The sequence below is a fragment of the Nomascus leucogenys genome, chromosome 11, assembly GCF_006542625.1.
Source record: "Nomascus leucogenys isolate Asia chromosome 11, Asia_NLE_v1, whole genome shotgun sequence".
In the NCBI taxonomy this organism is placed as follows: Eukaryota; Metazoa; Chordata; class Mammalia; order Primates; family Hylobatidae; genus Nomascus; species Nomascus leucogenys.
Window position 1 is genome coordinate 12,906,660 of NC_044391.1, and position 21,878 is coordinate 12,928,537.

Here is a 21,878-nt window from a genome sequence, read left to right on the forward strand (position 1 = left end):
TGAGAGGTAGAAGTTGATATGTGCAGTCATTTAATGAAAATGAACATTTCTGCAAGAGTCAAACTTGTTACCATCAATGACAAGCAAAAATGGCTATTTGAAAATCCACATTTTAAAGAAATGTTCTGAGCACATAAATATAACACTTGATAATTTATTTAGTTATTTTTTTGTTTAAGAACCACATTATGTTGTTGTGCTAGAAAAAAAATGGCACAAGCAGTAAGATACAGGGCAATAAATTCTCTCTAAACCCTCTTGTAGAAAATGAGTCATTATTATTTATTATTAGACCTTTAAGTTGACGGACCTAGAATTTCTCAGAAAAGACAGTGTAAACAATCAGGGGTGACTGGTTCACAATAGACCAACATTTATAGGAGTAGCTGTAATTGGGGAGTAATGAGTCCTGAGACTAAATGAATAAATTAACCAGAGAAGGAGTAGACAGTCTTTTGTAACTAATGTCTCGGCTGTCAAGACACAACTTGGTTTTTGCTCTTAACTGGGTCTTGACAGCATCAGCTCCCCTAGAATACAAGGACTGCCAACAGCAGGAGCACTCATCCACACTGCAGCCTGTTGGCATGCTGCCTGTGGCTGGATAATACATGCAAGATAGAGCATATGAGCTGGTATCTGGAATCAGTAACTGCAACTCTGAGGCTGATTTTTTTTTTTTTAAATAAATCTGGAAGACAGATGTTTGCCCCAACCAGCCTGTTAATTCTGAACTGATTATGTTGCCAACAACAAAGGCACTAATCTGCAGAGAAAAGTATGAGTTTTTGACATTATTATAATAATTAAAAATATATCTATCATTTAAAATTAAGTCCTATTTACAGAACCATATTTAACTTATTATACTGAGTCAAATGTAACTTGGTCACTGTTATTTAAGTCTATTAGAAATTCTGTTATTTAAAAATAAACAAAAAAGAGAGAAGGAATTAATGGAAGAATTAACGATTTCTATTTTGTTAAAAGGAAAACAAATAATAAATAATGCCCCATCTGTGGTTTTGAGAGAGACAGGGTCTCACTTTGTCACCCAGGCTGGAGTGCAGTGGCACCATCATAGCTCACCACAGCCTTGACCTTCTGGGCTCAAGTGATCTTCCCATCCTAGTCTCCTGAGGAGCTGAGACTACAGGTACATGCCACCACACTTGGCTTTTTTTTTTTTTTTTTTTTGAGACAGGGTCTTGCTATATTGCACAAGCTGGTCTTAAATTCCTGGCCTCAAGCAATCCTCCTGCCTCAGCCTCCCAAAATGTTGAGATTACAGGAGTGAGCCACCACCTGACTCCCATATGCTGTTAGACACAACAATTTCACTTACATGACTGAAGTATAATAAAGCAATCAAAAGTTTTCTCATATATGTGTAAAGATGTGCTATAAACAGTATTCATATCACCCATATAAAAAATAAACTATCAGTAGGAGATAGCTAAATAATACATTCACAAAATTGAATACTATAAAATTAGTAAACAGATTTTATATAAGTTAATGGCATTCACATAAAAATCTGCATGAAATACTGGTAAGTCACATACACACACACACACACACACACACACACACACACACACAATTGTTCTAAAGGGTAGTCACCAAACCTAAAAGGTAGTTTTTCTCTGGATAGTGAACACTTAAAAGAATTTTTCTTCTCACCTCATACAACATTTTTTGATTCGTTTATTTACAAAAAATATATACTTGTATATTTATAAACATATATCAAAATCATCTAACATATTTAGTATAATCTAACATAGAGCCTACAGAGAATAAATCAGTTTTCACTGTAACTGGATCATATGCAAATGAAAAATTATGAATTTGTAGTTATATACTGCCTTATCATGGTAATCCCTTATAAAAGCACAACTTTCAATTCTGGTCTTTATGCTTTGAGAAAATCAGAGAATAAATATTTCATAACTTCCAGAACACAGTACAAATGAGAAAGGAATAAAAATGTATCTATATAGGAATGTTAAAAAAAAGCAAGGCTCATTAAGTTATAGAGCTAAAAGCATATTGTTGAAAAGCACAGACATAGGTCAGACATACCTGGGTATAAAACCTCCTTTACCTGATACTTGAGAGTGAGATGGGTGCTGGGCGCGATGGCTCACACCTATAATCCCAGCACTTTGGGAGGTCGAGGCAGGCAGATCAGTTGAGGTCAGGAGTTCAAGACCAGCCTGGCCAACATGGTGAAACCCCGTCTCTACTAAAAATACAAAAATTAGCCCAGCGTGGTGGTGCGTGCTTGTAACCCCAGGTACTCGGGAGGCTAAGGCAGGAGCATAGCTTGAACCTGGGAGGTGGAGGTTGCAGTGAGCCGAGATGGCACCATTTCACTCCAGCCTGGGTGACAGAGCAAGATTCTGTCTCGAAAAAGAAATAAAATAATAAAATAAAATAGAGTCTTACCGCCCCCCCTCAAAAAAAAGTGAGATGGCTTTTGCCTCAAAATATAACAGATTACAGACTGTTAAGAAGACTGTATCTTATCTTCAAACACAATAACATATCTTCCTCATAGGGTTATTCTGAAGATGAAATTTGATATTGTGTATAAAGCACTTCCCACAATGTCTGGCAATAATGATGGCTCAGCAACTGAAAGCTATCATTATGCGCCAAAAACACTAAGTTGTGAGGAATTGATGATAGCTCCCACCATCCCCAAAACCCCCTATGCACATACATACAAAATGAGATATTCTTCTAAAAGAATGCCAATCAAATTTTAGTGTACACAGGACAGAGAAAAGAAAACAGGTTTCAATCAGACAAGGACACAGATGTTAGGAATCATTTCTTAAAAAACAAGCTAAGCAACAATAATGGGGTTTTACAATTGTGGAAGCTTAATCACTAAAAATATTTGAGAAAAGAATCGCCAACTCCCTTGCCTTGGTGGCTTAGACATTCAACTGTGCGAGATGAAAAGACCAGAAAACTGAAATTCCAAAATTCCATCAAGATTTATGACTTTGGGCCAGGCATGGTGGCTCACGCCTATAAGCCCAGTACTTTGGCAGACTGAAGTGGGAGGATCCCCTGAAGTCAAGAGTTTGAGACCAGCCTAGGCAAAACTGGAAGATCCTGGCTTTACAAAAAAAAAAAAAAAAAAATTAAAATTAGCCAGACATGGTAGCATATGTCTGTAGTCCTTGCTACTCAAGAGGCCAAGGCAGGAAGACTGCTTGAGCCCGGGAGGTCAGGTTGCAGTGAGTCACAATAGTGCCACTGCACTCCGGCCTAGGTGACAGAGTGAGACCCTGTCTCAAAAAAATAATAAAAATAAATTTTAAAAAGATTTATGATCCATGATACTTTAATTAAAGTGATAGAGAATTTCGTCATTCTAATGATAAATTGTATCAGGAGATTTTTAAAAGAATCATAGAAATCTAATCTTGCAAATGCAGTTTTTGACTTTAGAAGCTTTAAACAATTATGAAGAACAGATCCAAAGTACACCTGTGTATACAAAAAAGCCAGGATGGGTTTGGGCATCTCCCAACGGGCTTCTACCTTCATGTTATTCAGTAAAAGTTAGCAAATGAATTTACAGAGGGAGGTTTAGAGTTTATTTCATTCTGTGGGGAGATAATAAGGGGTTAACAAGGAAAAGGCTAAACTAAATACCAACAGATTAAAAAATAAAGTTAACATTTCGGAATCAGAACACCACTTTTAGTCCAACTCTATAAATGGCTAAATGTTGTTTAATGTTAGCAAACATTACTTGATCAGACTGTCTTTGAATTTATGGGATACCATAAAGTTCTCTTTAAAGACTCCATTATGTGAATTAAAGAGGTTGGCCTTGGATCAGCACTGTTTCTCTATATTTACTTTCACCCAAAACACTATTAACTAGCACATTCAGATCAGAGCATTTCTGCTGAGGCGAGCTTGCTATTTTATAAAAAAAAGAGAGAGAGAGGTGAAATGACATATGGATTTTTTTCTTTTTTGGCCTCACTTTGGGATTATCTTTCAACAATCATCAAGGATTTCACAGACTCTCAAGTCCCCAAGTAAAGTTTGATGACTAGCATCATAGAAAGAACACTGTACAAGTAGCTGAGAGTTCTAAGTTCTGGTTCCAGCTCTACCACTAACGACCTATGCGCAGGACCAGCCAGCTTTGGTGGGTGTGAGACCTGTGCAGTCAGACGAGGCTGACTGACTCGGTGAGGACTCCGCACTCAGAAGGACCCCACGTTTGGTTTCATTCTCTGATGCTGCCATTTTGAAATTCTAATAATTTCTTAACAAGAGCCTCACATTTACATTTTGTACTAGGCTCTACAAATTGTGTAGTTTTTGCCTGTGTGAGTTTTGCAAGCCACTTGAGCTAATTCTCATTTTGCTCAAAGTAATTACAAACCCAACACTCCCTTTTCCCCCATGCTGCATTACCAGAACATAAATTTTACATTAGATAGTGCTCTCTGATCCTAAAGCCAACTCTAAGAATCTCATTTCCAAGAGATTTCATTTAGAAGACAGAGCCTATCACTGTTGCCCCAACCCTTTCCTTGTCTGAACCTTCCATTAAGTAATTAGGTGCCCTATACCATTAATTGTGCTTTCTATCTTAAAGGTATATTTGACTACTACATTTTTTTCAAAAGTGCCTTTGTTCAAATACCCATTTAGTGCTGACACTACTCCACGGAATGTGGGAGGAAAACGCACTCTCTAGCACTGAGAGATTTAAAACAGAAAGTGTGGTTGGCTGGGCATGGTGGCTCACGCCTGTAATCCCAGCACTTTGGGAGGCTGAGGTGGGCGGATCACATGAGGTCAGGAGTTTGAGACCAGCCTGGCTAACATAGTGAAACCTGCATCTCTACTAAAAATACAAAAATTAGCTGGCTGTTGTGGTGGGTGCCTGTAATCCCAGCTACTCGGGAGGCTGAGGCAGGGGAATTCTTTGAACCCGGGAGATGGAGTTTACAGTAAGCCAAGATCGCACCATTACACTCCAGCCTGGGCAACAAGAGCAAAACTCCAAAAAAAAAAAAAAAAAAAAAAGAAAGAAAGAAAAAAAAAAAAAGGAAGGAGTTGTTTTAAAAAAAAAAAAAACTTCACTGCTAACCTTTAAATAATACATTAATCAGAACAAAATGTTATAAAAATTGAAATGCTGAGTGCGGTAGAGAGTATCAGCACAGTTACAAGTATATGGATCTGTCTCCTTAGTGTAATTCAAGAGGTTGTAAACACAGCACTTAGTGTTTCACCATCTCTTCTGTTTGGCCCCAAATTCCTACCATTATAATCACTTTAGACTTAAAAATCTATAAAGATGCTGCTCCAGTGTGTAACGTAAGAGAGGAAATGTGATGGTGTATCTGGGGCTTTCCATTTACCACACTAACAAATGATATCAAGCAGGACAGGTTATCTCCCACTTAAGTAGTAATGTGCTTCAGAAAAACCTGATGTTCTAAGTGAAAATTCTGATAGCCTATTATTTATTAAGTGGAAAAAAATAGAACATTTTTATATCAACCCAAACCCCTCACAACCAGCTTTTAACCACCTAAAGAAAACGGTAAAATAGACACTCACCAAATGCCAAGGTGCATGGACAAATGTTATAAACCATATATTAAGGTGTAAAGGGCTACAAGCATCACTTCCTGCTCATACAATGAATAAGATGTTAACAGACAGTGTCGTAGGCCCTACTTGGCCTTTCGCTGTCAGCAGAAAACATGCACATCTCCTTAGTTGGCACCTGGACTACATTTCAAGGCATCTCCACATGATTCTGATGTTCTACTAACTGTAATGTAAATCACATGTTATTTTGTTAAAAACATTGAGATTGGAAGATGCAAATGTAAGTAGGTGCCCTATAAGCATCAGCAAAAAGCAAAACAAGAAACAAAAACATCTTAGTGAGAGCTCAGTCTAGTCTGTGCAGATTGGATTTCAAAAATCAAGAGGTATTCCACTGGGCAACCATTCACGGGACAGATATTCTGCAGGTTATGTCTGAATTTTATTCAGTAGCTCAACTACACTCTAGGTAGGTGTTACAAGCTATAGGGCAAGCAAAATAAATGACGTTGCTGACTTTAAAAGACTTAAATATAATGGTACTATGAGAGCCCAGTAGAGCATTAATAGGGCTTTTTTAGTTATAATAAGCACATGTCAACTGGACGGACTGCTTTGATTTAACTGGACAAATGACAGACAAATAAGTTTTGGCTAAGATTACTGAGATGCCATGGAGCTGAGAAACATGATGCAGCCACCTAAAGGTTAGATAACATAAACACAAGAACTCCAGCCCAAATCTCTCACTGTATGTAAGATTTGGTGAAGTCATTTAATCTTTCTTAGTTTCAGCTATGTACTGTAAAGATTAGATGAGTTAATGTTGTAAGGTTTTAAACAAATGACAGGACACACAAGGGAACACCACGTATTTTTGTAGATACAGCAGGTCCTCGAATAACGTCGTTTTGTTCGATATCAATTTGTTGTAACACTGATGAGAACAAATGAAAATCAATTCCCGGCCAGAGCACTGTCTGTGTGGAGTTTGCATGTTCTCCCCATGTCTGGATAGGTTTCCTTGGGGCACTCCAGTTTCCTCCAGCATCCCAAAGATACGTACATTAGGTAAACTGGCATGTCTCAATTGCCCCATGACAAGTAGGTGTGGGTGTAGGCATGAGTGCACTCAGGGATGTGAGGATGTCCTGTCCAGGGTAGGTTCCCACCTTGTACCCTGAGCTTCTGGGAGAGGTTCCGGCCACCCAACACTCTGAACTGGGATAATTAGGTAAATAATTATCTTACTTGTTCATATTAATCTTTCTTAAATGTATGTATAGCTCACATTTATTTCAGTGTTTAATAACAGAAGTTTTTGGTGTTTATGTAAAAGTTTAGTGATATTTTTGTGACCAGGAATATGCCATAGACACTTCACATTTGCTTCTATCAATCAGTCAGTGGGAAAATTGGGTTTGTTATATAGCGTGTCATTTAAAGGTGCAGTTTCCAAAAACCCAGCAATGATGTTAAGTGAGAACTTACTGTATACACAACTGGGTTTGAATTCTTTGCTAGCTGTGTAAGCTTGGGCAAATTATTGAACTTCTCCAGGCTTTCATTCTCCCATGTGTATAGTGAAAACAACTATATGTACTTTGCAGAACAGAAATAGTGTTAGAAATATATGGAAAGTGCCTAGCAAAGTATCTGGACCATAGCAGACAGTGAATAAATGCTAGTGATTAATTTGCCCCTTACTAGTAAAACTCCAAAAACTTTCACTCTTCTCCATCTAAGTAACCAGCTCATTGACTCATGCCTCTACCTTGTTTTTACCCAGAACACTTAACTTCTTAAATTTCTGTCCTTTACCACAACTTCTTGTTTCTCCACTGTTCCTTATAAACTTACACTTTATCCACATAAAAATGTCTACTCACTTGAACTCTTATTTCTTGACCATTATCAGATCCTATCTAACATGATTCCTGGTTTCAAATACTTCAACTACTACTGTTGACTATTCTCAAATATCCTTGATGTTTACAAAGTTTGCTTTGCCGATCCTCAATCCTAGATGGATTCAGCAGTCTTTTCATTCTATTAAGTTGGTGCAAAAGTAATTGCAGTTTTCTACTCTTCGTATTACGCCAAGCCGTGTTAGAGAAAGCTGATTTGATTATGAATATAACTGTTACATTGAAAGGTAGGGCTCCATATAAAAAATGCCAACAGAAAACAATGTTTCCTTTCCTCTCCTCTGCTTCTTTAAAATGAATTTTCTCTAGACCATCTTCCATAAAACTCACATTAAATCCTGAAAAAGTCTTAACATAGACATCAACTGGTGGGATATACATTGTAATTGAGAGTTCGCCCAATTTTGTTCAGAGAAGCAATGGCCTAGCTAAAACTACATTTCTTATCCCCCTTGCAGCCAAAGGTTGCCCAGTGAGATAGACAGAGGAGTAACAGAGTGGGATTTCTGCAAATCTCTTGAGTTACCTACCTACGTATATCTTATTACAGGAGGGAAAATAAATCCACACTTTGTTTAAATCACCCTTTTGTTGGTTTGTCTATTAATCATATTTGAACACAACATTATGCCTTTCAGGTTCCCTAATTTTTCCATTCACCATTGTATATAAAAATGTTATCGCTAAAAGTAGTCTCAGTTAATCAATTAAAATATCCAGTCTGGAATAAAAATCAAATGTCTAAGCTTAATGTAAAATTCATTTAAAATCCCATTACCAGGTTAGTACTGCTTCAGACCAAGAAACTTCAGATGGAGAATGTGGTAGAGGTCTATGTCCACTCTGAGTTTTTCCTCCTGATTTAATCTTGATACTTCTTAGCAGCTCAAACACGGTGATTTCAGCAATGGCACTATGAGAAAGTTGGCAATGGATGGCTTTTCTTGACTATAATTACGTGTTGTTACTCTGGGGCTGACAGATGTTCAACACTGACTTGTTCCCTTGTTGAAATACTTTCCTAGTTGTTTGGAGGTACCCAGGACATTCAATTGCAATGTCATGCTTCTGAGGGTCATTTAAAGCCCAGCCCCTCAGCTCCCATTTGACAGTATATTTCTACCCTCTTTCTGCTAAACTAGTTTTGTTCCTGTCAGGAAGCCCCGTTGGGTCCTATCTGAGACCAGCTCCACCTCACTGCCTGGTTTTGTATGTAAGTTTGTGCCCTTTGATGCCGTGTCTCATTGCCTTGTCACTGGGTAAACATGTCGAGCCTCAGCACTTCCCTTGTAACATCCACAGGCATGTATCAAATCCAAATAAATAAAAGTAATCTCAATTTTGCAAAACAATTAGTGGATTACCTAATCCCTTCACCACTCAGACTCAAAGGGAAATGTATTAGCCCTCTAAGAAATCTTCTCAAAGACATTTACACTAAGATTACAGAGAAGGGTAAGCATACTTTTCTCCTGGGAGAAAGCAAATGGCACAATATTTTATACCTCTTTCAAAGGGATTTTTCTCCTGTTCTCTTTAACCTGGATAATTTATACCCTCCAGATAGATTCTGGATTAATGGTCAAAATATGCACATCCATGTAAATAAACACACAGAGTTTTCAGAAAGCTCTTTGAAATTCATATGTAGCTTAGACCTCATTTTTAGAACATGAGGGTGTTTTATATTTTCTGATTCTTCTCAGTGTTAGGAAGGCCCCAGATTTTATTCCTCAGTCATTTTACTTACCCATAATAGACTCCTTTCACCTTTTCTTACTTTGCTCTCCCAAATCTTCAACAAGTCCCCAAGACTCTCACAGCCCCTTCAATCTTTACATATAATATCCCCTTCTACTTGGCCAAGAGAAAAGTGGTCACCCATTGTGACTTTTAAATTTTCTATACCTACAAAACTGTCTTTATTTATATCTAATAATATTCCTTCTGTCCAAGTGAAAGATTCCACTGTCTTTTCAAAGAAAATTGCATGACCTCGATTTTCTCTCTCTCTGTCTGCTTTTTCTGGAATCATCCTTCAACGTTCAGACTATTTTTTCTTATTTTCAAATTTCATATATTTCTGCTTTTCTAGCTATAAGCATGCTTATATGTCCTCTAGTCTCAAAAACAGACAAGAAAGAAATACATTCTTTAGTAGTACTCCACATTTTCCTTCACTGTCCTACCAAACTTCATGAAAATCCAGACAAATTTCTTGCCAATGTCTCACTTTCCAATCACTCCTTAACACTACAGTCATTATTCTGTTCCAGTATATTCTATTGAATCTATTCTCACAAAAGTAAACCAATAACCCCTAATAGCAAAACACAATGAATTTTGTATTCTTCTTTGAGTCTCTAAAGAATTTCAGAATTCCTTCCTGGATCCCCTTCTCACTTCTTTGGATCTAATTTTTCTTGAGTTTCTTTCCATATTTTTTAGTTAAAATCCCTAGAGATAATGACCAGAAAGCTGCCTTTTTATAAAATGTTACTGGCACTGCTGACAAATAGAAATGATATAGAATGACTGGCCTAAGAGTTAAAGAAAAACAAACAAACAAAAAAACTATTTGGTTAAATAACAATAATCTAGTACTTCCAGGAAAACAAAAGCAAAACCTACTTTAAAAATCACTTGAAAACATTTGTCATGTTCCTTTTTTGTTATCTAATCATAAGCTCAATATCAAGGTTGAATTAAGAGTTGGAGTATATTACAGTATTTAAAGCTTCAAAATAGATTGGAGCAGCTTTAATTAAAGTTACCAGGACAACCAGAGGGAGACAGAATATGCCATAATTGGAAAGTGTCACCAGAAAAATTTATTTATTATAACCTTGATCCTATTTTCTTTGAGCAAAATGCCTAGAGACCTTCATTTACTGAGCAGATCCCCTTGGCTGGGCTGGTTGGTGAACAATCAGACCACTGATTTCATTTACCTCCATCTCTCAGAAGGCCGCACTGGAGGTTGGATCGCTTTGTTGAAAAGCTTTCTCCTGTAAATTGTTCATTAACACTTGCAGATATTTCAGCCTAGTTCAAGCTGAAATGTATGTTCATAATAATGTTAAATGATTATATCTGTTTTGCTTCAAAACATTGTTTGAGATTGCTTAAGAATAATCCAATGATATTAGTCATATAATCATTGCAGGGAGCCAGTTCCTGAGATATAGACGTAGCAAATGTCAGAAAAAAAGTCATTTAGCAGACACATCTTGGAAATAAAATGGTTGAAATTATGAATGTGGTTTAGAGGGGAAAAAAAACTGGATTTTAGACAGAAGTCATAAAGTTGAATTCTACCACTACCTCATGCTATCTACACAGTCTTGGATAAGAACATTGGTCTTCTGAATTTCCTCATTTATAAAATAAGAATGTATAAATGTTTAATGTGTCTACTTCACAGAGTTTCTATAAGGGCCTAATACATATGAGTCATCAGAATCATAACATGATTTTATATAGTAACAAGCCCCCACCCACCACAAAAAAAAGGCAAAATTGCCATCATAGGGATAGCAACTAAAATGTTTTGATATCATTTTATCTTTCAGCTCTTCCTAAGGCTGGTAGATGGAGCTGATCAAAAGACAAAAGCATAAATGAGTGTAAAATAAAGTTGCAATAAGTAGTTTAGAGTCAAACATATAAACAAAAACAAGCTAGCATATAAGGCAATAAGTTAAATTGACTTTTTAATCAAAAAGATTATAAAAGATAGGATTAACAATTTAATCTTCAAATACGTAAAATCTGTGTTCATGTATGCACAATAACAATTATTGCAGATACTAAAAAGCAATATTTCACCAAAAAACCCTCCAGTTTTGAACTTCCTTTTTTCAAAAACCTGAATTATCAAAGACTGTTAAGTAATTTCTTTAGTAGGCATATAAGAAAACAACCAGTTACATTTATTTTTCTCTCACAATGTTTACATTTATATTTTCAAAGATATCTTCTGTTTACTGAAGAATAATAAAGGTTTTAAAATTTTTCAAACTCAAATAAAAATGAAAATTGTTTAGACCATATATTTTCTTTCACTAAATCACTCTTTTGAAAATGGTTAATCGATACAGGATTCACTGAAAAATTAATAGCCTTCCAGAATATTCTATTATCTAGATCATCGAATGCTTATTCAGCATGGATGAATAGAAGTTTACAAAATACTACTTAGCCTCATTTCTTCATTGTTATGATTATACACTTCTTTAGGTCAAAGGATGTATTTGTGTAATAAGTAGGAAGATCTTGAAGCCAGACACACCTGAATTTGAATTTCACATTCAAATTCACATTCGAATTTCACATTCTTGCTGCTCAAAGTACAGTCTTTGTACCAGGAGCATAAGCATTACCTTATGCTTGGTGGCTTAAAAGAAATGTACTATCTGTGTCCCGATCTACTGAATAAAAATTTGCATTTTAACAAGAGCCACGGGTGATCTGCATGCATATTAAAGTTTAAGAAGCACTGGCAAACATTACTTATTAGATATATTTCCTTGGGCAAGTTTCAGGAACTCTCAAAGTCCCAGTTTCTTCACTGAAAAATGAGACTAATAATGGTGTCTCTACCATAGTATTATTATGGGAAATAATTAGATGATGCTACTTAGTAACCACTCAATAAAGCCTAACTGGTATTAAATTTTATCATCTACCTTAGATTTGTATATTCATGATGTTTTCCACTATATTTACCTATAAAATTACATTAGTGTCCCACCCAGAAGAAATAAAGCTCCTTTAATCCAGATGTCTCCCTGAGTATAAGCCTACAACTAAAATAGAAGCAAATTAACAATGCCATCTTGCATTCATTTACAATACAATGTAGCATATGTTTTTTCATTAGCCTCAAAATATTTCCCTTTGAAATAATGTTTTATATTTTTGTGGAATCAAGGAAGTTAAGCAAAGAATTTAGTTTGAAAACAAACATGAATCTGTCTCCCTGAAACAAAATTGAACTATTCTACACTTAATTAGCCATTGTGTCTTCAGTATTCTGTCATCATGTGCTTAAGATATTCTACTGATCCCTCACAAGACTCAAATAATGCACTAGGTGTCTTGAGCTTCCATTCCAAATGAGAAATAAGAAAGAAAGTCTCAATAGGATTCTATTTTAATCCAATTAAGGCAAGACACACTATTTCATTCCACAACCTTTTTTAAGGGACTATGATGTCCAAATTACCTGCTTCCTACATCCAGAGGAAAAATGTAGATTGATAAAATCAATATAAATCGAATCATTTTCCACTGTCACCTGAATATTAATCACTTCAGTAGATAGCACCTTATTTTAATTAGATAAGTTTTTATTACAAACATTTACATAAATAAAGGGTATTCTCGCTCCAAAATTGAAGATAATAATGCTTTGAATTTTCCAATAATGAAAGTTTATCTTCCTATGAATTACTCAATTATTATTTTTATTTATTTATTTACTTATTTTTATTTTTTTTGAGACGGAGTCTTGCTCTTTCCCTCAGGCTGGAGTGCAGTGGCATGGTCTCGGCTCACTGCAACCTCTGCCTCCCGAGTTCAAGCAATTCTCCCTGCCTCAGCCTCTGGAGTAGCTGGGATTACAGGCACCTGCCACCACACCCAGCTAATTTTTGTATTTTTAGTAGAGATGGGGTTTCACCATGTTGGCCAGGCTGATCTTGAACTCTTGACCTCAGCTCCCACCTTGGCCTCCCAAAGTGCTGAGATTACTGGCATGAGCCACTGCATCTGATCTCAATTATTATTTTTAATTACGTTTCAACCTCTAGCAACATGGCATAACAAAAATTCCAACCAACATACCTGCTACACTACAACAACATCTTGGATATTTGAAGAAGCATAATATAAAGAAAGAAAGAAAGCACAGAAATACATAAAGAAATATAAAGAAAGAAAGAACAGAAAATTTTCGAGGGTCAAGATATTTATAAAACATAGTAAACAAAAAAATCTGAACTATGAGTATTAAGCAAACAGGAAATTCAGAGTTGTATTGAGATAAATATCCATAAATGTACTGAAGTCTACACAATAAGAGGAACCAGGCGAGATGCAGTGGCTCATGCCTGTAATCCCAGCAGTTTGGGAGGCCAAGGCAGTAGGATCACTTGAGCCCAGTAGTTAAAGCCTTGCCTGGGCAACATAGGGAGACCTCATCTCTACAAAAAATTAAAAAATAGCCAGGTGTGGTGGTACATGCCTGTAGTCCCAGCTACTTGGAATGCTGAGGTGGGAGGGATGCTTGAGCCCAGCAGGCCGAAGCTGCAGTAAGCAGCGATTGTGCCACTGCACTCCAGGCTAGGCAATGAAGTGAGACGCTGTCTCAAAAACAAACAAACAAAGAATAGGAGGAGCTAAACTGAAGCTCCAGCATTATATCTAACAAAAGATGTATAAGAAGTTTATGAAAAAAGTTTTTAAAGTTTATCAAATGGTATAAAATACTGCTAACTAAGAGCTACTATTTATAAATAGAAAGACGAAATATAATAAAGATATCAATTCTTCTCAATTTGGTCTGAGTCAATATAATACAAATCAAAATCCCAGTAGACATTTTCCTGGATAATTATATGCCGAATCTAAAATTTAGATAAAAGGTAAAAGTTTAAGAATACTCAAGATTATTCTGAAGAAGAATATACTGAGGGACTTAGCCTATGTATTTAGTCTGTTCTTACACGGCTAATGAAGACATAAACCAGACTGGGTAATTTAAAAAGGAAAGAGGTTTAATTGACTCACACTTCCACATGGCTGGGAAGGCCTCACAATCATGGCGGAAGGCAAAGGAGGAGCAAAGTCACATTTTACATGGCGACAGGCAAGAGAACATGTGTAAGGGAATTCCTCTTTATAAAACCATCAGATCTCATGAGACTTACTATCACGGGAACAGCACGGGAAAGACCTGCCCCCATGATTCAATTACTTCCCACCACATCCCTCCCACAACACATGGGAATTATGGGAGCTACAATTCAAGATGAGATTCGGGTGGGGACACAGCCAAACCACAGCAGCCTACTAGATATTGAGCTGGACAACTGGAGTTCACTAGGGGAAGGCAAACTATTCTATAAATGCCCTGGAAAAATTCCTTGGAAAAAATAATTTGAAATGCAGACTAAAATTGTATACTCATATAACTTGCACGTGGACTAAACACATAAATGCAAAAGACAAAGCTTAGAATCACGTAGACTGAAATATATTAAATTATGTGTATAACCTCAGGGTAGGCAAGGATTTCTTAAAGAAAACACTCTACAATACTAATAATTAAAAGAAAAGTTGACTTTGCATTAAAATTAAGATGTTTGCATCATATATAACTAAAATGAATTAGCATCAGCAATACATAACCCACAAATCAATTTTTTAAATGTACAAAAAAATTTCACTGAAGAGGAAACAAGAAAGGTAAATGAATATACAGCAAGATGTCTCCCTCATTAGTGACAAGCAGAGGTACCATTTACACCCATTTGATTGCCTATAATTAAGAATGTAACACTTCCACATGTCGGCCAGAATATGTATCAATGTGGGCTCATATATAACTAGTTAAGGTCTGAAATGATATGATTATTTTGGAAAACAATTGTCATATTTTATAAAGCTGACTCTGCGAATACCCTACAATCTAGCAATTCTACTCTCCTGTATTGACCCTACAGATATTCTTGCACATAAGTACTAGGAGACTTGTTCAAGAAAATTCAGCAGCACTATTCATAATAGTATCCATCTGGAATAATCCAAATAATAATTTACCCACCTACAGAGACTAAATGAAGAAATTGAGATACATCCTCATAAAATAATATTTAACTGAATAAAATGAACTAAATCTAAGTGCAAACATACATATAAATCATACAAACATAATGTGGATGGAGAAACCAAGTAGCTGAAGATTACATACAGTGCAATATGAATTTCATAATGCTAAAAAGTAAGCAAACTAAAGAATAACTTGTTTAGCAAAGCATTTTTGTGGGGGAAAACTATTTTCAAAAAGAAAAAAATGGTAACTTGAATATCTAGCATTTTGGCCACCTCTAGCAGAGAGGAAGGGTGATGGAATAAGAGACTATACAACTAAAGAGGATGATAATATTCTGGGTTTTATGTTGTGTAAACATGTTCAATTATTATTATGTATCATGATGTACATCTGGATTTAATTTATTATGTATCATGATGTACATATGGATACATATACATATAATCAATTAAGCATACATTATTAAAATATAATAGTAATATAAAATAAACATAATTAGAAATATTTTGGGGTTTGCATTTAAACCATGATATCTCATTTTTATGAACATATCAGATGAACACAGTTACTAAGAAGAACGTATACCAAACAAAACCCCTCAATAGAGCATGAAAATTAAATAATAGATAAGTAAGGAAAATAATAAAATGAGCAGATCCTATTTAAACTCACCACCAGGGCTTTAGATCTGTTGCTTAGAAGTTTCTCAATATCCCTGGCTGCAATTTCTACCAGCTGGCGTGCATTATTTGGTTCTACAGTATACAAATCTTGATATTTCTCATAAATCTGTGTGAAAGAAAAAAAAAAAACTAATAAGAACAATAGTTACTTATTTGGCTTACAAGTTCCCATTAGAATGTATTTAAAACTATAAACAACTGATTAGAAACACCACGCTGTTCTTTCTTTATCTTGATCTTTTTGGAGTTGGAGTGTGTCAGGAAAAAATATGTAAATATAAATTTGCTCTAGGATCACCAGCTTGCCGAAATACAGGTTATGTTAACAGGTTGTAAAACATCTTGTACCACAATGGTTTGTACATGCAATTTTGAGGCTTGATGCTGCACTCTCCAGTCTCGAAACTGGGTATTATCTGTCATCGGCATCGTAAGAGAAAGGGTAGCCATCCTAGACAACAGAAGGCAAAGTGGAGCATGGGAGGTCAAACCTGGAGGAGTGTGGAAAACAAAGGTAGGAGAAAGGGTTATGTGCTACAGAATGGAGAGAGAGAGAATACATATAAAGCCCCTGCTAATATTCATCTAGATAACAAAAGGAGCTTTAGAGACAGTTCACATATAGAAGAGATGAAGGTCATTAAGGTTTTGGTTAGAACTGTAATGGTGTATTTATTTTTTATTATCAAAGTAAATGTTGCTGTTAGTTTTTAATCACTGAATTAAAGTATACTGAATTTAAGCTAGGTGCCAAAAGAAAAATTTGACTACCTTTCTCGCTCACCTTAGTGTCTATGGAAGGATTTCCCCAGAGTGGCATAAGCTGCACCTGTCTTACACAGCCTGTACACTCTCAGCAGGAGAAGAAGAATTAAAGAAAGGGGGGTTGGAGGGGAAGCAGTCACAGTGTTTGTGGCTGGAGGGCTGAGATGAGAAGGAAATCCCTCATGCATCCAACAGATGGGGTGCACATGCATGACTAAACCATCTTTGAAAGCCAGGACCCGGCAGGTTTTTACTGTCTTATGAGAAGTGAATCCAGGCACATACAGGAATCAGTTCAACCCTGCTTTTTTCTGGCACAACTCCAGCATTCTGCTTTACTATCAACAGGTTCTACAGTATGATCCCAGCTGCGCACTGATAACATTGGTGAATACTGGCTTCAAATGGACACAGATACATACTAACATTTACTGACCACAGAGCATATTAGTTTTACATGGACTTATAGTTTTTTATTTGAAATTAAAATTTATTTGAAATTAAAATTAATATTTTGTAAAGATTTAAATCAATTTTTACTCCTAAAAGTGACTTATTCACACTATGAGGTTTTTCCGTACTCATGTGAACTTTGAACTTGTAGGTTTTCACTCAAAGTACTCAAGGCACGTTAATTTAGTGATAAAATCTCCATATTCGGATTCATCCAGGAGTCCTGCATTTTACTGGATTGCTTATGCTTTCTGTTAAGAGGCAGATTATTGAATTCTGTTTTTTAAAGACCCATATCATCCATGAACAACTTCATCCAATGCAAAGCTTTCTCTTTCATTTCAGACTAAGATAAGATTTAGGAACATTGATTAATTGATTTGAGTACAAACAGATAAACCTCAACATCACTTTAATTGATCCAGGATATGTAGTTCTTTGCAGTAAAACCAATAGAGCTAATTGGTGTGAAATGTAGTGTGCATTGTACCATTAATACCTTGTTCATTTCTCTATGCAGTCTAACCTCCTTCCTGTGGTATAGGGAATACAATATACTTCATAGTTGGTGGAGATTAGTTCAGATGTGCAATCTATACTACAGGTAATATCATTTATTAAGTCTCTACATGCATGTACCAGACATATTAATTACCTGGTGCTTTAAGGAATAAATAGATTATAAATCAGCAGAAACTATTTATTTCAAGTATATAAGTATCTTCTCAAATATATAAATTTATATTCTCTCAAATTTTCCTTTTAGGATAATTTTTAAATACTTAACAAAAACAAGATGTAACTCATAAATAAATGTGAAATAAGTCAAGAAGTTTAAGTCTAGAACCCCTAGTGTAAATATCTGGCTGTATTATTTTATATATAAAACCACAATTGAATTGCTTTCTTTGGTAATAAAAATAAATTAAAATTATATAACTGTTCGCCAAAAAAAACTAGCTCTTGCTTCTGGTTCCAAAGACTAGAATCATCTTTGTTGTCATGACAGCTATTGCAAAGCTCTCCTGATATATGTTTAGTAAATAATTTTCAGAATAGAAGGTTTCATATGGATTTTTATGATCACGCAATACATTTTCATAATACATGTATATTTCTAACTCCATCACTAAGACATATTTCTACAATATTTCATATATTAATATTTCAAACACATCTTGAGGTATCTTTTCCTCTTCTTCAGTTTACTGTTTTGTAAATAATTATCTGCTTTGCCATTTTATCCAATTTCTTTCTCGAAGGAAAAACAGCATGGTGGAAATAATACGAGTTTTTGGCACCAGACAGAGTTACATTTCAATCGTGTCAACTCTTCACATGCTGTGCAATACTGGCCTTCGTTTTTTCTCTACTAGAAAGAATGTAGCATATAGACAGACTTCAAAACAGGATGCTTTTCCTCCTGATACACTCATATGCTTTAGTTTCCCTACAGTTGAAGTTCTCCTGCTGCCACCCTGACATAAGTCTTAACAAAAAGAATACTTGTCACCTGTACATTCTTTCTTTCCTACAATCTTAACCAGCTGGCTTTAATGTACTTTCATTGTAATATTCAAAGACCAAGTTTCTCTGTGATGACAACATAGATTATGGTTTGTGAGATAGCCAGAAAAACCATAATCTATGTTCTAAGTATCTTTATTCTAATTAACATAACATATGTTAATTATGCTAATCAGCTATGTTAACATAATATATGTTCTAAGTCACTTTGCTCTAATTAAGTCCACAGTTCCAAGATAATCATCACAATTATACATTTTAAAATAACTTCGAATGTAATATCTAAAAAATAATATTACTCAATGATATAATTGCTTAACAAAATTCCTAAAGAAACCTCTTGGAAATCATAATACAGATGCCCCAGAAATATTTACTCAAAACTAAATAGGCTTCCAAGCTTTTAGATGGCCTAAAAATTTTTTAAATTTTTTATTTTAAAAAAAAAGTTTTTTAGACGCAGGTCACACTATATTGCCCAGGCTGGGGTGCAATGGTTATTCACAGAGGCAATCCTGACACTCCTGGCCTCAGGTGATCCTCCCATGTCAGCCTTCCAAGTAGTTGGAACTACAGGTGCATGCCACTGCACCCAGCTAGATCATTATTAGCAATCAATTTAGGCAGCTACTCTATATCGCTTTTGGGTGTTTCACATACATTATATTATTTATTCACTTTAAGAAATCTATAATATACATTTAATTAACCATTGTATTAGTGAGAACAATGGGATTCAGGCTTTAGAATATCTGGAGAGAGTCTGAATCACACTTCATCATAAAAGAGCAAACCAATGTCTAGAGCAGCGGAAGGTGAATGGTAATGTGGCATATTTAGGCAAAGTGAATCTTCAACGCCATTCTATGCCCTAAATCTTCCTTGGCTTCAGCAGGACATGGAAATTTAAGAAAGCCCTTTGAAATGAGCAAGAAAGGAACAAGGGTCAGTATGTCCGCTAGGAGACAGGCTTCATGCAGGATCAAAGAAATTCTAATGCAGAGGCTGAGAGATGGAAAGTAGGAAGCAGACACCTAGCTGAAGGAAAATGGTAAGGAACCACCTACAGCTGAGGGGCCCTAAGCAGGTTGAGAAGATTGGCCAAGTTCTAAGTAGCAGTCAAGTTCACTATCTATATCAAGAGAACAAAAGCAAGCAAATACACCAGATATCTTGTCATATAAGTTTCTCCCTGCGCCCAGGCATGGAGAAATAAAGTAAAGAAGATTAGAGAATATCGAAAAAGTCAGAACTTACTAAATCCTTAGTTGACCACAAAAGGCTATTTTGATCTGAAAGAGGCTAACCTTCAAGTGATGAGATTAATTTTTCACTCTCCTAGGAAAGAGAATGGCAACTCATAAGCAAGTTAAGTTCCCTAAAGAGAAACAGTCAAATTTATGCATATTAAATCTTAGGTACGTAAATTTTGACAACCCCATCTCCCAATACTTGCACCTGTACTTTCCTTCCATGGAAATTGTCTTGGACAAGCAATCAAGATTTCTGCCATATCCACAGCCATCTTTCTGAGGGACGTTTTCCCTTTGACAGTCCCTGATGAAATAGGAGCTCCCTTACACATGGCTAGAAATATTCTAATGTATGGCCTTGTCTTTGACTTCTAACCAATTGTATCAGGACTTATATTAGACCTGCAAGAAGTTAACTTCTGAGTCAATGGCATGTAACAAGCCAGATATAAAAGACTTGTATAAATAAAGATAACGCACTGAGCCAATCAGATGCTCTCACCACAAGATGACAGTTGGATGAAATAGCATGGATCAAAGGTTTAAGTAGAAGTGGAACTGAAGAGACTAGTGGGAGGAAAACAGTATTCAGATATACTGAGCAGCAGAAGTGGTGGTTATGATAGACAGAATAATGGCTTCCCAAACATCCATATCCTAATCCCCAGAACCTGTTAATATGTTGTTACATAGCAAAAGGGAATTAAGTTTGCAGATGGAATTAAATTTACTAATCAGCTGGACTTAAAAGATTACCCTAGATAGTCAGAGTTAGCCAATGGAATCACAAAGGTCCTTAAAAATGGACGAGGAAGATGTGACTAAGGAAGAGTAAACCTGAGAAATGGCAGCATGAGAAGAAATCAGGCCAACACTGCTGGCTTTGAAGACCAAGGGAAGGAGAAATGAGCAACAGAAAGGACTTCTCATCTCCAGAATTGTAAGATAATAAATCTGCATTGTTTTAAACCAGTAAGTTTTTAGTCATCTGTCACCATAGCAATAGAAGACTAACATAATGAGTTAGCTGTGAAGAGCTCCAAGCAGAGTCAACAATAATAGCTTCTGAGGCTGCCTTGCCTCTGAACTGCCCTTCCTCTGACCAAACTATTTTCTAAATAACTTGAATTCTTGCTGAAAGCCAGGATCCTCCTGAGTTTGCTTAATTTTGCTAGGTTTTTTTTTTAATAGGATCTCACTATGTTGTTCAGGCTGGTCTTGAACTCTCGGGCTCAAGCAATCCTCCTTCCTCAGCCTCCCAAAGTGCTGGGATTACAGGCGTGAGCCATGGCACCCAGTCTATTTTTTTTTAATAAGTAGGTCAATAATAAACTTTCTGAGTGATTCACTGTTCCTAATAATGAAAAATTCTAACAGAACCCCACGTCTGAAGTTGTGATTAACATTACTTATTATAAGTTTGCATTTTCATTTCATTTATCATTAAATTCTGATGAATATGAAAGATGAGCTCCATTGTGAGCAACATACAATTTCCATTGGGCATCAGGAAATAACGAAATTAGTTCAAGGATACCAATTATTACCTTCACAATTGGGTGAGGTTCTAAGAAGAAAGATAACAGCAAAGCTAAAAATATCGAAATGAACATACATACATACATACATACATACGTACATACATACATTGTGTAAAACTAGACAAACTGGATAAATAAATATCATCCTACCTCAAAATAATGAGAAGTGGGATTAAAAGAAAGTGTTACATTATATTTCCCACCATCATTCTAATTCCACTCTCTATTGGATAACAGGAGTAAACTCAATATCTTCAATACTAATGAAGGCAAGAAAAGAGATT

General features: G+C 35.8%; 1 protein-coding gene across 4 annotated transcripts in view; it reads right to left on the reverse strand.

Moving 5' to 3' along the window:
* Window positions 1-21,878, reverse strand: part of CACNA2D1 (calcium voltage-gated channel auxiliary subunit alpha2delta 1) — a 504,363-nt gene that overhangs the window by 384,191 nt on the left and 98,294 nt on the right. For all 4 annotated transcript variants that reach the window (XM_030822006.1, XM_030822005.1, XM_030822007.1 and 1 more), the window contains one exon: window positions 16,045-16,161. In XM_030822006.1, coding sequence (XP_030677866.1) covers window positions 16,045-16,161 — 117 coding nt within the window. The remainder of the gene's footprint in view (window positions 1-16,044; window positions 16,162-21,878) is intronic.